The sequence below is a fragment of the Asterias amurensis genome, chromosome 14 (genome assembly GCF_032118995.1).
Source record: "Asterias amurensis chromosome 14, ASM3211899v1".
Lineage (NCBI taxonomy): Eukaryota > Metazoa > Echinodermata > Asteroidea > Forcipulatida > Asteriidae > Asterias > Asterias amurensis.
Window position 1 is genome coordinate 9,718,867 of NC_092661.1, and position 16,435 is coordinate 9,735,301.

Genomic DNA, 16,435 nt, shown 5'->3' on the forward strand with positions numbered 1-16,435 from the left:
CTTAGTCTTCAACAACAAATCGGGACGGCCACTGCATGATACCAGCGATTCTCGATTTGGGTATGTAGGGAATTCCCATTGAGTATTGCTTCATAATCGGGCACCATTGTGCACTGAGCTAATGAATTTATCGCACATTCGTGACATGACATGTCGACGGGTCGGGGTTTTACGTGCAGCTAAACTAAACTAAACTAAACTAATGTGGTACATAAAATAGTTTACAATTGTCAGAAACTATGTCAGGCATACTTGTGAGTGTGTAAATGTGTGTAAGTGAGTTATGGCCATCGCTGGACAAGGTAGCAAAGGGTCGATCTTCATTATGGGGGATGAGAAGGCCGATAGCCTGACGGTGCTCCAACGGAGATTCCCTGAAATTCCCGTGGATGTCGTTTCCGGTATCTTGCAGAAGGTACGTAAAGAAACTGGATGTGCTGTAGTGTGTGGGTGTATTGAGTGTGAATTGCCCCTTGAGACATCCCACGGTTTGGTTATATTTCAAAAGAATTTCGATTGATTGATTGATTATTGGTTAGTTAATCAAACACAACTGATTGTTAATAACTTATTAAATATTATAAATACAATATTAAATTTAAATATAAGTTTTTGTTTTAATTTTAAGCTAGCAGAAATACAAATGTAGCTGGGCCATCTACACAACAATTCAAACATGTCAAAACAACCTAGTTGCGATAATCGTAACCCTCCTCCCGACGGCCGCCCAGGCCGGAGGGTTACGAGACTCGTTCGAGCGTAAACGGTTGATCTGGTCCAACACGTACAATTTGGACAGCTAGTCACCAGATTTGCCCCATTTTTACCACTTTTAAAAATCATGACACAAATTCTGAGGGTACTACCTTAATCCGCAATGTCTAATGCAGCCTGCCATAATACTCAAAACACCATTGAGGAAATATTTCGAAGAAAAATGGACAAAAACTTACCAGAATCGGAGCGAATTCACAGGTTCAAATGTCGAACCTGCGTGGGGCGGAGCTTCGGCTGTATGTGTGGGATGTGTGGTTCAAAAGGTCGTGGCAGTGCGTGGGGTGCGTTGTGTAGCCCGGCAAACTGTGCACATAAATGTGCGGTCCGAGGCTATTCCCGCTTGCGGACTCACATCACTACACGGGCGGACGGGATGTTATACTTATCAGCAACAACACAGTTCACGTGTATGTACATTTACATGGTGTACAGTACTGTGGTGCATATCATGTACATGTACAGTGCATTGTCCTATTTTATATACGGGCCCTGATGACATGTCTTTTGATTTCCTTTTTTTTTTCATCTGTATTTTCATCAATTATTTATTCGTTTGTCCAGTTCCATTTGTAATCTTTTTGGATTTTATATAGTGTCTTTTTTTATTTAAGAAAGTGTTGTGAATACACCATGAACAGACCGATTGCGATACCAATGTTTACGTATGATCACGTGACCTACATGCCTTTCGATTTCATAATTGTTTTTATCATTTGTATTTTCATTAATATTTCTGCTTCGTTTGTCCAGTTCAATTTGTTCTTTTTGTAATTTATATAGTGCCCCTTTTTTATATAATATTTTTTAAAGAAAGTGTTGTGAACTGCCTGTTTGTTTATTTCTAATCGAGGCCTACTTTTGTAAATGTAAAGCGCCGTGAGCACGTGAGTAATAATAATACAATGTAAAAAGTACATCGGAAGAATAAATAAGGAATAGTAAACTTGCGGCAAGAACCGTAAGCCGACGCCATGGTTTCGAAATAAGGACCTCTAAGTTTCTGTGCTCGCTTTACTTTTAAAAAAGCTTCCTCGCTCTATGTCTATAGATATGAAAATGACCCGCTAAAACAATTGTATTATACAATCTTGTATTTTAAACTTATCTGTGTATATTTATGACATTTTTAAAGTCTGTGCTTGATCTCCGACAAGCTTATTTTTTTCTTGAGTGATTTCGTTTGACCATCCCAGGTACATGTATTGGGGTTGTGATCGAGTGCGTTGTAGAAGCTCTGTTTATTTAGGGCATTTAAAATATCGTTAAACGTCTACCAACCTAAGGTTGTTTTAATCAGTTTGGAGCCACTATAAACAACTAAATTTACATGCAATGATATGCAAGCAAGTATGTAGCAAAACGAAATCACAGCTATTGTTCCAGTCACTGCAGCATGGTTACCGAAAATTAAAATGGAAGCGGCATATGACAAGTTAAAAAAACAGTATCCCTTGACCCCTACTATCCTTTAAAAAAATAATATTAATGTGTGCATAACACCGTTGAATAAATATATGGAATTCTGGCTTTCCTTCCCTCCTTAGTTTTTGAAATGATCTTCCAATAGGGAATGTGCGACCGGCCTTACGGATAATGTATTTTTGTCGCAAAACAGGATACGCGATGTTGTCCAAAACCCTGGCCGTGGTGTAAAAACAATTCCGCCCGCTTATTGTTAGTTGTACAACGAAGATAATTAATACTGGTAGGACACTTATTTCGCGCACAGTCCCCTGTGCTCAAGGCGCTTTACAAAATAGGCCTAAATTATAAATAGTGAACCAATAATATAGACCAATTGCGCGCAACGTCACGTGACCTGTAAGAAAGTGTAATTTCTTAAAATCACTGAAGAATATTCAGGGCTTTGTAACATGCGACCTTACCGCGGTGGCTGAACAGTGATGGGTAAACACATTTTTCCACCAAACTAGGAAATTCCACGAGAATGTTCACACGGTGTCAAGTGTTACCCTTATTGTAAAGAATTTGCTGCCAATACTTTCAATAAAATTCCTCTCCCGAAAAAGCTGCCAATCCCTTTATTTTAATCCTCATTTTTTTTTTTTTTTAGAAGGGATAGCTTTCATCTAGAGTCGGACAACTTCGCTCACGGCACAGCCCGACTTCAGCCGTGCACAGCGCAAAATCTACGGCGCGTGAGCTTGCTCAAACATCAGTAGCTCACGTAGTTTATAATCTCAAAAGAAACCTATTTTTTAATAGAATACTGGAAATATAGAACAGCAAGTGTGATTTAAATTTATGTTACAACATTCAACTTCACAAAAAGGGTTTCGTTTTTAGCTAGACAAAGTTATATACGGCCGATTTCTTGTCCATTGGTACGAGTCTTCCCATCCTCCACTGCTTTGCTGTGTATCTCTCCTTTTCTTTGGGTACTGTAGGTCACGTGATCATACGTAAACATTGGTATCGCAATCGGTCTGTTCATGGTGTATTCACAACACTTTCTTAAATAAAAAAAGACACTATATAAAATCCAAAAAGATTACAAATGGAACTGGACAAACGAATAAATAATTGATGAAAATACAGATGAAAAAAAAAAGGAAATCAAAAGACATGTCATCAGGGCCCGTATATAAAATAGGTCAATGCACTGTACATGTACATGATATGCACCACAGTACTGTACACCATGTAAATGTACATACACGTGTACTGTGTTGTTGCTGATAAGTATAACATCCCGTCCGCCCGTGTAGTGATGTGAGTCCGCAAGCAGGAATAGCCTCGGACCGCACATTTATGTGCACAGTTTGCCGGGCTACACAACGCACCCCACGCACTGCCACGACCTTTTGAACCACACATCCCACACATACAGCCGAAGCTCCGCCCCACGCAGGTTCGACATTTGAACCTGTGAATTCGCTCCGATTCTGGTAAGTTTTTGTCCATTTTTCTTCGAAATATTTCCTCAATGGTGTTTTGAGTATTATGGCAGGCTGCATTAGACATTGCGGATTAAGGTAGTACCCTCAGAATTTGTGTCATGATTTTTAAAAGTGGTAAAAATGGGGCAAATCTGGTGACTAGCTGTCCAAATTGTACGTGTTGGACCAGATCAACCGTTTACGCTCGAACGCGTCTCGTAACCCTCCGGCCTGGGCGGCCGTCGGGAGGAGGGTTACGATTATCGCAACTAAAAACAACCCAAACAATACAATCAAAAATTCGATCTACTCCTGAGTCCTAGAACTATAAATATGGTTGGTTCCGCTCTCGTCTTCACAAATGACAAAGAGACGATAGCGGAACGAACCTCGTCATAGTTCTAGGAGTACAATCAATCCAAATAAATTGTTTGTTATAAAGTTGTATTTAGTTTTTATTATTTATGACATGTTGTGAATTTATGTGAGACCTTTTTTCAGTAAGAATTATAAATTGAACCTTGGAGGAAGACTTCCTCCATGATAGAACTAAGTTTTATAATAATTGTCTTGACGTTTGTTGCTAACTTGCTGTTGTTATTTTCAGGGGCTTTAGTTAGCTATTTAACTACTACATGTCAGGGGTCGAAATTGCCACTAGCCCGCTAGCCCGGGACTACCAGATTTACAGCCGGGCTACTCATTTTTCCAGCTTGATAGCCCGACGGGCTAGTGGAAAAATAATGCAAAAATCATCATCACAAACAATAAAGAACTATGTTATTGGTGTATTGTAAAGTTTGAGCCGTGACGCGAGACATAATGTGTCTTTCGGGCTACCAAAATCTAATCAGGGCTACACTTAATTTCGACCCCTGCATGTACATGTGTACGTACTATTACAGGCTACATTTATACCCCTACCATTCTTAAAAACTTTACAGTCTGAACTGTGGTACTTGCCCCCCTCGGTGGAAGTGAAATTTATATGTTTTTTATGGCAACTCGGTGAAATGACATTGACATGTTCCACAAAATTATTCAATCTGTTGTGTACATGGAACCTTCTGTATTTTACGTACTAGCTAGAACTATGAGTTTTGTGGAGAAGACAGAGGAACCTCATAGTTCTAGGAGTACGTGGAACCCACCTACGTTGTACCATGGTTGTACATGTACAATCTGTAAGTGTTAATAGAGTAGTACATGTATGGACAGTCAAGTTGGCTCAGTGGTTTTTGTCCCACTTGCCATTCACCTCTCCTCTGGGTTTTCAGTCCCTACCTGACTGCGTGGGTTAAAATTACAAACAGAGGTTTTCTTTCCTCCCATGTCTCGAATAAACTGGTTTCTGATTCAAGTGTAGGCCCTACTGATTGAAAAACAACACTTTTTTTTTTAATTTCTAGAATGATGGCAACATGAGTCGGAGTATTGAAGATCTTGAACAGACCAGTGCTATGTACATGTATGGTGACTTTGTTAGTAGCGATCAACAGCCACACATGGTGCACACAACCACTATATCGGGAACTAACAACAATGTTATAGAGGTGTCTATGACCCATTCACCTGCCCTTGATGAGCGAACAAGAGCAGACTCACAGGGTATGAGTGGTCAACTTGTAGTTGATGTCGACCAAGATGAGACACCCAAGTCTAGTTTCACTAGCTGGGCTTCATTAGACACTGGATTCCCAGACGGGGAAACACCGACATCATCTGCACAAAACTCTTTGAGTTTTTACAAGGAGCCAAAACATTTATCATTGGTCACGGTCGATATAAAGGAACCGACACAAAGGACTGAGAGCCCATCTGAGGTTTCCAGACCACCTGAAGGCGATGTCAGTCCTATGCAAAACAACCCCCACAAACGGAACACCAATGGTTTTCAACCAATTGTAAGTCCACATGACTACCCATTTGAGCCACGCCCAAATGCTGCAGATAGTTCCACTGGGTGGCATTTGTCGCCCAGTGGCCACCGGACTCTGACTCATATTCAACCAGTGGAGTTACACGCAACAACTCAGATTGCCACCTCCTACCAGCTTGACCCACTTAAACCCTCCAGCCCCGCAACTCGCCCCGCGAAGGGCAGCCGCAGTCCTGCCCCTGTGGCAACATACAACAAGGCCAACGACAGTACCACAATTTCAGTCAGCAGAGACTCTCCCAGGACATCGAAGAAGTCATCCATTTCAACTTCCTTGGAGGAAGACGCTTCACCTCTGCTCCAAGATCCTCCCGAAGGACCAAGTCACTCGATAGTGGATCCAAATCTTCAAGATGCAAGGAGGAAATCAAGGGTGAAAAAGAACAGAAATCATTTGCCTCCTGAACCCGGGAGATCGCTTTCTAAGGAAGAGGTTGAGAAATCGTACACAGAATGTAAGCCTCATCAATTTTTTGTCATTAAACTTTCCTCATAAACAAAGACACTTTAACTATTATTATGATGTAATATGTAGAAACCATTTTTATGCTTACAGTGCATACCAATTTTTCTTTAAGATACAGTGTACGTACATTACACAATCCTGACCATTGTCATTTTTACTACACACCTTGTAGATGTGACTGAATAATTACAGTGTGAGCCTTTAGACCAAAAGTTGTTTACAAAATAAAAAACACACCAAAATCATCGCTTGTAGATTGTAAAACACCTTGTTTAGGCCTAGCAGAAATAAAAAAGTGTGAACCCTTTGAAATGGTGATCCCCTGGCTGCTGCTTCCCATACAGCAGCTTATGGTTGTATGGCTTCTGACTGGCATCCCAGGGGTGGATTTCACAAAGAGTTAGACTAGTCTTGTCTCAAGTTAGGACAAGTTACTCGTCCTATCTTAGGACTAGCCACACGTTTTGTATACATTGTATCTAAGCTTTGGCGATATCACGATATTATCGAATATCGCGATATTAATTTGGAAACGATTTCGATATCGGATGGATTTGGTTTTAATCGAAATATCGATATATCGCGATATATCACGATAATCGATCCTGACATCTTGCACCCCATAGGTTTGGAGTAAAACCAGAAGAATAGGTCATTAGAACACCTCTCTTAAGCTATGACTGTCTCTTCTACAACTTTCACTTGGAGTTTGAAGACTGATGATGTCAAATTTCATTAATCGCAATTATATCGAATATCGCGATATATTGTCGGCGATATATCGTGAATAAAATAAATCGATATCGCCTAAGCTTAATTGTATCTCCTAGGACTAGTCCTAACTCTTTGTGAAATCGACCTCTGATGGTTTTGACAAAACAGGGAGACTGCAAACATACATGTAGGGCTAGATGGTAAAACGCTGTCACATTAATCCGGAGGTCGTTGGTTCAAATTCCGCTCTTTAGTAAATTTTTCTTTGTTCAGCCGCAAAACAGTTTATAGCGGTTGGGATAATATTCAGATGCAAAACAGGTCATTTACATAATTTATGACTCCTCTGTTTATTATTTATTTTTTGATATTGAGGTGTGCTTTTTGAATATTTTATATGTCATACCTATTTAGACTGGTGTTATGACTCTGTAATTTAACCTTCTGATCAAGAAGTTTGTCAATCTACTCCGCATTTGTAGAATAAAGAAAGACAGTCCTCTAGGAACAAACCCTACCTGGCAAGTAGATACACAACACAAATGGTGTGACCGCAAACCAAATATATATTGATGATACCTCACCATGCAATGCTTTAAATCCTATATAAGTTTGTCAATGTTAATAAAAGTTAAAATCAAATCTATTTACAGCTTTATTGATGCACCAGAAAGCGCGCTTTGAACGGCTCTGCAAGGAGTTAGAGGAAGAGAGACGCAATCTCAACGAAATGAAAATCCTGACGGCTCAAATGGAGAGGGAGGTGGGAAACAAACTCAACCACAGATCACCATATCCTAAGGTATTTCACCAAGCCTGGATTTTTATTCATAGACAGGAAAGGCCAATGTTCTTGAGAGTGTGTCTAAAAAAAATTGGAACCATCTAGAATTTGCTACCGTTCCGACATTTTGAAAAGGCGCTAACCCTCACAGACTTCTTGTGCTAGTGTGGTGTCTCAATCCTTTCATCTTCTCCTATGTCAGTATGTTACTCCACACCAAGGCCTGATTTAGTGATGGCTTAACGTTAATGACCAGGGCCAAATTTCATGGCTCTGCTTACCGTAAGAAAAGAATCGCTTGCGAAGGCGTTTCCGCAGGTTACCGAGGAGTTTGAGGTCTTGAAATCAAATTCGTGGAAAATTGTTTTTTTCTCGAAAACTACGTTACTTCAGAGGGAGCCGTTTCTCACAATGTTTTATACTACATGTACATGTATCAACAGCTCTCCGTTGCTCGTTACCAAGTAAGGTTTTATGCTATAATAATTGTTTTGAGTAATTACCAATAGTTTCCACTGCCTTTAAATATACCACTTTTGTCCCATTTTATGGTAGCCTGAGGAAATCGGCCGATTACGGGAGCAGAAGAGACAGCTTCAGATTGACATTGAGTGTATGAATCGAGAAATAGATCTCCATAAAAGCCAAGGTACTCAATAGTAATAATTGATTTGATTTGATTTCTTGTTTTATTCAAAAAAGAAACATACCCCATAACCCTTGGGAAATGTTACAACCAAATTTAAAATATACAAATTTCAGTTTACATTATGATTGAGGAGTAGCATGCACATTTGGCTTGTGCGTAAAAGGCTCTGTAATTGGCCCCCAATCCTTTTCTTTGTACACTTATCCTGTTGCAAATATAATCAAGTGCTACAAAAATGTTATGTTTCACTTTTATGCAGATGACACGCAATTGTACATTTCGTTTGACCCTCGTAATCAATGTGAAGTTAATGATGCCCTGTCTTCCCTTTCCAACTGTATTCTGATCATAAAGAAGTGGATGGCAAATAACATGCTTCAGTTAAATGAAACTAAAACAGAGTTCTTCATTGCTGCGAGTCCCTGTTTCACGGACTTACTATCTTCTGTGACACTTAAGGTTGGCTCTGAAGTAATTCTTCCGGCTTCAACAACTAAGAACCTCGGTGTTGTATTCGACCAATCAATGCGCATGTCAAACCAGGTTTCTTCTATATCCAGTGCTGTCAATGTTCACCTTCGCAATTTGTCTCGCATAAGATCTTTCCTCACTCAATCTGCCTGCCAGGACGCAGTAAGAGCAATTGTCACATCAAGGATCGACTACGCCAACTCTCTGCTTGCGGGTCTCTCCTCCAAAGACACTAAACGGCTTCAACGTCTACAAAACCGGGCTGCAAAGCTCATTTTCCAGGCCAAGAAATATGACCACGTCTCTCCACTTATCCGTGAACTTCATTGGCTCTGTATTTCAAAACGCATCCAGTTCAAACTTCTCACAATTGTTTTTAAATGTATCACCGACACAGATGCTCCGCTTTATCTCAAAGAACTCATTAATCCGTATGTTCCAACTAGAGAAGGACTGCGATCTGCCAAAGATAACAGAGTTCTGATCATCCCCCATTCTCGCACTTCATCTGGTGACCGGGGTTTCTCTGCTGCAGGGCCTACTTTGTGGAACCCACTACCCTACAATATACGCCATTCATCTTCATTAGCAGCCTTCAGAAAAGCTCTCAAAACCTATTTAAATGACTCTTAATTTTGTTGTATGTTTATCTTGGTTTTTCTTTCTTTCTGTGTAAAGCACTGTGATACCTTTTTTTGTAAGAGCGCTTTATAAATGCCTTTGTAGTATAGTATAGTATAGTAAAAGCGCTCGCCTCTCACCAAGGTGACCCTGGTTCGATTCCCGGTTGGGGCCATATGTGAGTTGAGTTGTGCGTTGGTGCTCTGCTGTGCCACGAGGGTTTTCCACACTATCCGGTTTTCCTCCCTCAGGAAAAAATCAAACACTTTCGATCTTGGCTGTGCTCCGTGGTCATAATGGGTTGATGTGGCTGGCAGCTGAATGCGCCCTTGCATGCCTGCTTCTCGAACACGTTGTAGCCGCGTCCTTCGCAATTCAGCTCTTAGCTGCGAGTAAGGACGATTAGCCCCCAAATTATTGATATTATGGGTAAAGACCAAAATTAATATTCTTTATCCCCGATGCAAATTTAACATCTATGATATTATTATTATTATATGTAGCAAAAGCCTCACTGTAATAATTTCCTTAATATCTTTTGTGATTTGCAGGTTTGATGGATCTGGCCCAAGCCAATAGTTTCTATGGCAATATGGGATCCACTGGAGCACCAGGTCCAATTCCACCGATGTCGCCAACCAACTCATTCCCTGAGAGTAAGTCAGACATTTTATAACCATGATAGAGGTAACACTGAAAGCCATTATACACTTTCGGTACAGAAACAAACAAAAAGTTCACAGATTTACAAATAATGTACAGGGTTTACAGAAGGTAATGGTGAAAGACTGCTCTTGAAATATTAGTCCATGAAACGCTTTACTTTTTGAGAAAACAGTAGCGAGAATTACGGATTTATTTTAAACGCATGTCATGACACGGCGAAACGCGTGAAAACAAGAGTGGGTTTTCCAGTTATTTTCTTCCGACTCTGATGACCGATTGAGCCTAAATTGTCACAGGTTTGTTACTTTATGTGGAAGTTGTGATAATGGCTTTAACCTAGAACTGTACACTTGTTAACCCCGTGTACATAACCACACATGTATCAGACAGGGATGTGATTTCTCCTTGTGTAACCAGAAATCCGTTTTCTTGTTTATCTCCCTCCCCTTTCCATTTGTTTTTATAAATAAATAAATAAAAGTAATTTATATATCTTTTATTTTTTATATCTAAGATCAAATTCATTAAAACGTGAAGCTAAAAACAATATTATTGAATGCCCAATACTGCAGATAGCTTTTAAAACCAAAGATACATGTAAAAGTATGTAAGCAGGCTATGGGCACGCAAGCTTCCGCATATCTAAGCTGCTAAGCATTCAAGCGTTGTGCTCGCAGTTCAGTTTTGTTCTCAACAGTCTATCACATCCCTGATCAGACCATTTTACCAATATTATTGAATGCCCAATACTGCAGATGGCTTTTAAAACCAAAGATACATATAAATGTATGTAAGCAGGCTATGGGCACGCAAGCTTCCGCATACCTAAGCTGCTAAGCATTCAAGCGTTGTGCTCGCAGTTCAGTTTTGTTCTCAACAGTCTATCACATCCCTGATCAGACCATTTTACCAATATTATTGAATGCCCAATACTGCAGATGGCTTTTAAAACCAAAGATACATATAAATGTATGTAAGCAGGCTATGGGCACGCAAGGTTCCACACACCTAAGCTTTCAAGCGTTGTACTTGCAGTTCAGTTTTTTTCTAAACAGTCTATCACATCACTGTTCAGACCATATTACCAGATTAGAAATAATAGACTGAGCGGGAACATTTCACATTCGTTGGCTTAGTGCTATCCAAGGCCTATTTCGGGAGTCAATGTCCCTGTGTGTTAATACAGTTAAAAGGCACTGGACACTATTGGTAATTACTCAACGACAAATGCTTGATAACGCGCAATGGAGAGCTGTTGATTGTATGCTGAAGCCTTTTATTAGGCATCTGAAAGCACGCAAAGTAATGCAACAAGGGTGTTTCTTTTTCTTTTTTACTTTTCACATTCGATGACTAATTGAGCCAAAATGTTTGCAAGTTTGTTATTTTATGCATTGTTGGGATACACCAAGTGAGAATACTTGTCTTTGACAATTACCAAACATGTCCAGTGCCTTAGTACCATTTCTCTATCCCACCATTGAGATTTATTATTTCCTGTATTTGCTTTGTGTGCTTCAGGTACCTCGCCTCTCTCCCCACCTTACACCCCGACGGTCTTGGACCCCGAAGAGGCACAAAAGTGGAGCTGCTCCGCTTGTACACTGCTGAACCACCCGGCACTCGACAAATGCGAGTGCTGCGAAATGCCTAGGGATAAGTAAAGCAGATATTGGGCCCACTTTCATAGAGCTGCTAACGCAGAAAATATTGTTAAACAATTTTCTGCTTAGCAGAAATGAGCAGGATACCAGTCACAAGTTGTACTCAAAGATGGAAGTTTGGCTGGTAACCTTATTCTCCTTAGTATAATTTAGTTGTGCTTAGCTAGTTTTTTGTGCTCAAGCAACTTCATGACATTGGGCCCAGGCTCTGATGTTGCCGACTGTGTTGTTGTCAGCGTGGCAGTAGGTCGCGGTGTAATGTATTGTAAATTTACTGTGGGACTCTTGCCTCAGACATATAATGTGTTAGTGGCTATCGGCTGTGACCTTTTCTGATGAAGTGATCATGCTCGGCTGTGGCTGGCTTTTGGCTTCAGCAGCAGTGAATCGGTGGCTACGGCTGCGGCTGTTTCTATGGGGGTTGTCATGGGCATCATATGCTTCATCGCATGTTCACATGATGATTGAGCTCCAGCCGCAGCCACAACTTGGGACAGGACTTAAATGCGAGATTCATTCTGCCCTGTAGTTGTGAATTTGTGTATTAAGCAGTCTTTCGGTCTTTGATCTCAAAGCAGTTACCGCCATCGATTAAGAATTATATAAAAGCTGGTCATTACACGACTATGATCACATGCATTACTAGATATACAATCGGAGGGCTATGCTTATGTATATTAATTCAGATGTGTGCCAAATGTAGCGAAATGTGTATTTTGAGGTTGGTATAATAGGCCAATCACAGCAACCAGAGGTATTTTTTACGTTGAGGTTTTTTTTGTGTGCATCCGATGAACTTCCACATCTAGGAGGGTTAGGTGTTTATAATTTAGAGTGACAAAATAGACTCCAGTAGAATTCTAAACATCAACTAGCGGGACCATATTACAAGCAGGGAAGTATATGGCAATCTACCACCACTATCCGAGACCATAATGCAGAGATGTCTACAGTTGGTCGGTCACTGTTGGCGTACAGCTGATCAACCAATATCGCACCTGATCTTTTGGAATCCTCCTGGCGGACATCCAAATTGCTGCAGAAGGAAAATGAGCTACACTGACACCATCACCTGAGACCAGGGATGAGATTGTTCAGAGTTTTGGCTGAATTCAGACTTTTTATGTCGGCATGGTGAACAAAATCAGACAATATTTTTTTACACAAATGAAGAAATCCTGCTCATTGGTCTACTTTAATAGTGCTTTGGATACTGTTTCCAAAAGCTCATTGGAATCTATAACCACAGGAGTTACCAAAAAGTAGAAATGGCATCATTTCAACTTACCTTTGAATTTGTATCCAAGTTTCAATTTTTTTTGTTAATAATGACTCTCACCCCTGTGAGACACAAATCTCAATCTAAATGAGACTCAACAACTCATGAGGGAATAAGCAACCAGCACCATTTCATCAAAGCTGCTTCTACTTTTCCGTCCAAGGACGAAGGATGATGATGATGATGATTAGCTGTCATTGGCTCAATTGACCACCGAAGTTGCACAAAAATAATGAAAGAAAAAAAACCTTACTGTAAACATGACTGAAGCCTTTCTCAGATTTAAATTTGGGTGTGAATTTTGGTTCTTTAAAACTGCATTACTTCAATGGGTGTTGTTTCTAAACAATGTGTTTATAATATCAACCGCTCTCCTTAAAGACAGTGGACACTATTGGTAATTGTCAAAGACCAGTCTTCTCACTTAGTGTATCTAAACATATATGCATAAAATAACAAACCTGTGAAAATTTGAGCTCAATTGGTCATCAAGGTTGCGAGATATGAATGAAATAAAAAACACCCTTGTCACACGAAGTTGTGTGCTTTCAGATGCTTGATTTCGAGACCTCAAATCTAAACTTGAGGTCTCAAAATCAAATTCGTGGAAAATTACTTCTTACTCGAAAACTATGTTACCTCAGAGGGAGCCGGTTCTCACAATGTTTTATATTATCAACCTCTCCCATTACTTGTTACCAAGTGAGGTTTTATGCTGATAATTATTTTGAGTAATTACCAATAGTGTCCACTGCCTTTAATTCGTAAAGTAATTACCAAAAGCATACCCTTCCTTCCATAAACATGAGGCCTAAAATACTTCACATAAATGATGACAGCAAGTCGCTGCTTGCAGAAGAAAGTGAAGGAAAAATTATATCAAGAAACATAAATCTCTGTTAGAATTGTATAGCAATCATAGAACTATATATATTGACTAGAGCGCTAACTTGCTCCGCGTTTTGAAGCTACCCTGAGCGTAGACATGTTTGATTTGTTGCGTGACTACGGAACGATAGTCACGATTTTAATTTTAAGAAAACACACATTGCCGCGATTTTTTTGAATTCGGCATGTGCGCTTTCGTACGCGACAGCCCATTAGCGCACGTCCGCGTTACGAAAACCGTAAGTTCGACTTGATTGACGTACTAAAAAAAGTATACGCGCCTTTTAAACATGACGCACATGGCGCTCGCAGTTTTGTACGCTCATCAGCAGATTGTGCGTTCACATTTGCTGCATTTTTTGGTTCGATGACACATAGAAAAGAACAAATGCACTATCATGCAAATAGCCGTCATTTCCCGTACAAAATTTCAAGCTTTTGTATTGGTTTGTACATAAACATGGATGCTCCCACACGGCTTCAAAACCTAAGTGCGTGTATAACGGGGTGGTAGCGCTCTAGTCAATTTATATAGCTCTATGATAGCAATGTAAAGAACCTTCCTGTACAAAACAATATGAATTGTAACAACATTAAATTGTCCCTCTTTATGACATTTTGTACATGTTACTTGAAAAACTAAGAGTTTTGGATGAATGTACTCTTCCACTTCCAATCATGTACAAGTACTTGCCCTTATGCCAGATTTCACAATTAAGTTGAAACAGAGAAATACTTTGTTTTGTGCAAAAATGTAAATTTGGTCGGATACTTTTATTTGACCCTTATGTTTTATAGACACTGGACACTGTTGGTAATTGTCAAAGACAAGTCTTCTCACTTGGTGTATCTCAACATATGCATAAAATAACAAACCTGTGAAAATTTGAGCTCAATTGGTCGTCAAAGTTGTGAGATAATAATGAAAGAAAAAACACCCTTGTTACACGAAGTTGTGTGCATTTAGATGGTTGATTTCGAGACCTCAAATTCTAAATCTGAGGTCTCAAATTCAAATTTGTGGAAAATTACTTCTTACTCGAAAACTATGTTTCTTCAGAGGGAACCGTTTCTCACAATGCCTTTAAGTGGAAGTTAGTCAAATGAACAATGAACTATCCAGATCTATTTAGCTGGACACATTTTTGCCGCTTCTGCAAATTTGTTGAGCTTAACACAAGCTATTATGTTGGTAAGTCATTGCTTCTAGCTCCAAAGCACACATACGTTCGTAAGCAAAGAATCAGCACTTGCTGAAGCAGGGAATTCTGCGCTTAAGTTGGGCATATTTGTGCGTGTGCATACTCCACATTACTAAATGTAGGCATTCTTCGCTTACCGTACAGCTAGCACAGACATTTTGCGCTGAGAACGGTGATCGTAAGCGCAGAATTCGTCGGTAAGCAGAACAATGAAATTGGGCCCTGGTGATGGTAAACGGAACCAATGACTTTTCACATTTTAGGGCAGTTGTATAAACTGCTAGACTTCCAAGCTTGCCCGGTGATTACAAAGATTTTCTTGTCTTAATGCAGGTATATTTTAGTGTAAATAATTGATGGAGAGACTTGATCAAATCAAATTAGGCAGCCTCCCCCTACACTTCAAGTGGTTTCTTCTTGTATAGTTATGCTGACTAAACTTAAAGCCTTAACATCGTTATCAGACTGATTGTGCTTCGTAATTTAAAGATTTATCTGATATTATGTATTACCATTTATATTATGCCAAACTACAAATAAAAACAAAATAAAAAAATGCGATATTATGATTTGAATAATTATTGTAAAGTGTGTTTCCTAATTGTGTTAGGATTTGGACTGCTTCTAGCTAACAAGCAATCTTTGTGGTCTAATTGATAAGACACTGCTCTAGAATTGCAAAGGTCGTGGGTTTGAATCCCAGCCAAGTATTATGCCTGTGATTTTGTTCACATAAGTCAGGAAAGTATTAACACACATCAGTGTAAGGGTAAAACCAAATTAATATTTATCCCGGATGCAAATTCAACATCTATCAAACCTTAAATAATAGTCCAGCTCGGGACGAACTACAAAATGTACAAAGATGGTATTAAACTCAATCACACAAATTATAAAGATTGAAATACAAGTGTTTTATTGAGCACAAAATCCCCATCTAAATCACTCACAAGCATGACAAGAACGGTACTAAAACAAGCCTTTTACAAAGGTAAGAAACTGCACAAAACAATTAGTGCACTAATTGTTCTAAAATACCAAGGCAACAAATTACCAGGCAAAATTTCCCACCAGGACTATGCATAGTGCTCTTATAGGCAGTGGACACCATTGGTAATTACTCAAAATAATTGTTAGCACAAAAACGTACTTGGTAACAAGCAATGGAGAGCTGTTGATAGTAACAGGTATACAACATTGTGAGAAATGGCTCCCTCTGAAAGAGGTAATTTCTAACTGAAATATTTGAGTTGAACAAGAGACCTCAGCCGAGGTCTTGAATTAAAGGCAACTTAAAGCACACAACTTGTGCGACGGGTGTTTTTTCTTCCATTATTCTCTTGCAACTTTGCCGACTAATCGCATACAAATTTTCACAGGTTTGTTACATGTATTTTATGCGTATATGTTGAGAT

At 39.5% G+C, this 16,435-nt stretch overlaps 1 protein-coding gene across 1 annotated transcript; it reads left to right on the plus strand.

Moving 5' to 3' along the window:
- Positions 1–113: 113 nt before the first annotated feature.
- Positions 114–15,589, plus strand: LOC139947278 (uncharacterized). Its single transcript, XM_071945163.1, has 6 exons — positions 114–415; positions 5,087–6,071; positions 7,450–7,598; positions 8,136–8,229; positions 9,873–9,977; positions 11,509–15,589. The coding sequence occupies exons 1-6, from the start codon at positions 284–286 to the stop codon at positions 11,649–11,651; spliced, it is 1,608 nt and encodes a 535-aa protein (XP_071801264.1). The 5' UTR covers positions 114–283; the 3' UTR covers positions 11,652–15,589.
- The last annotated feature ends 846 nt before the right edge of the window (positions 15,590–16,435 follow it).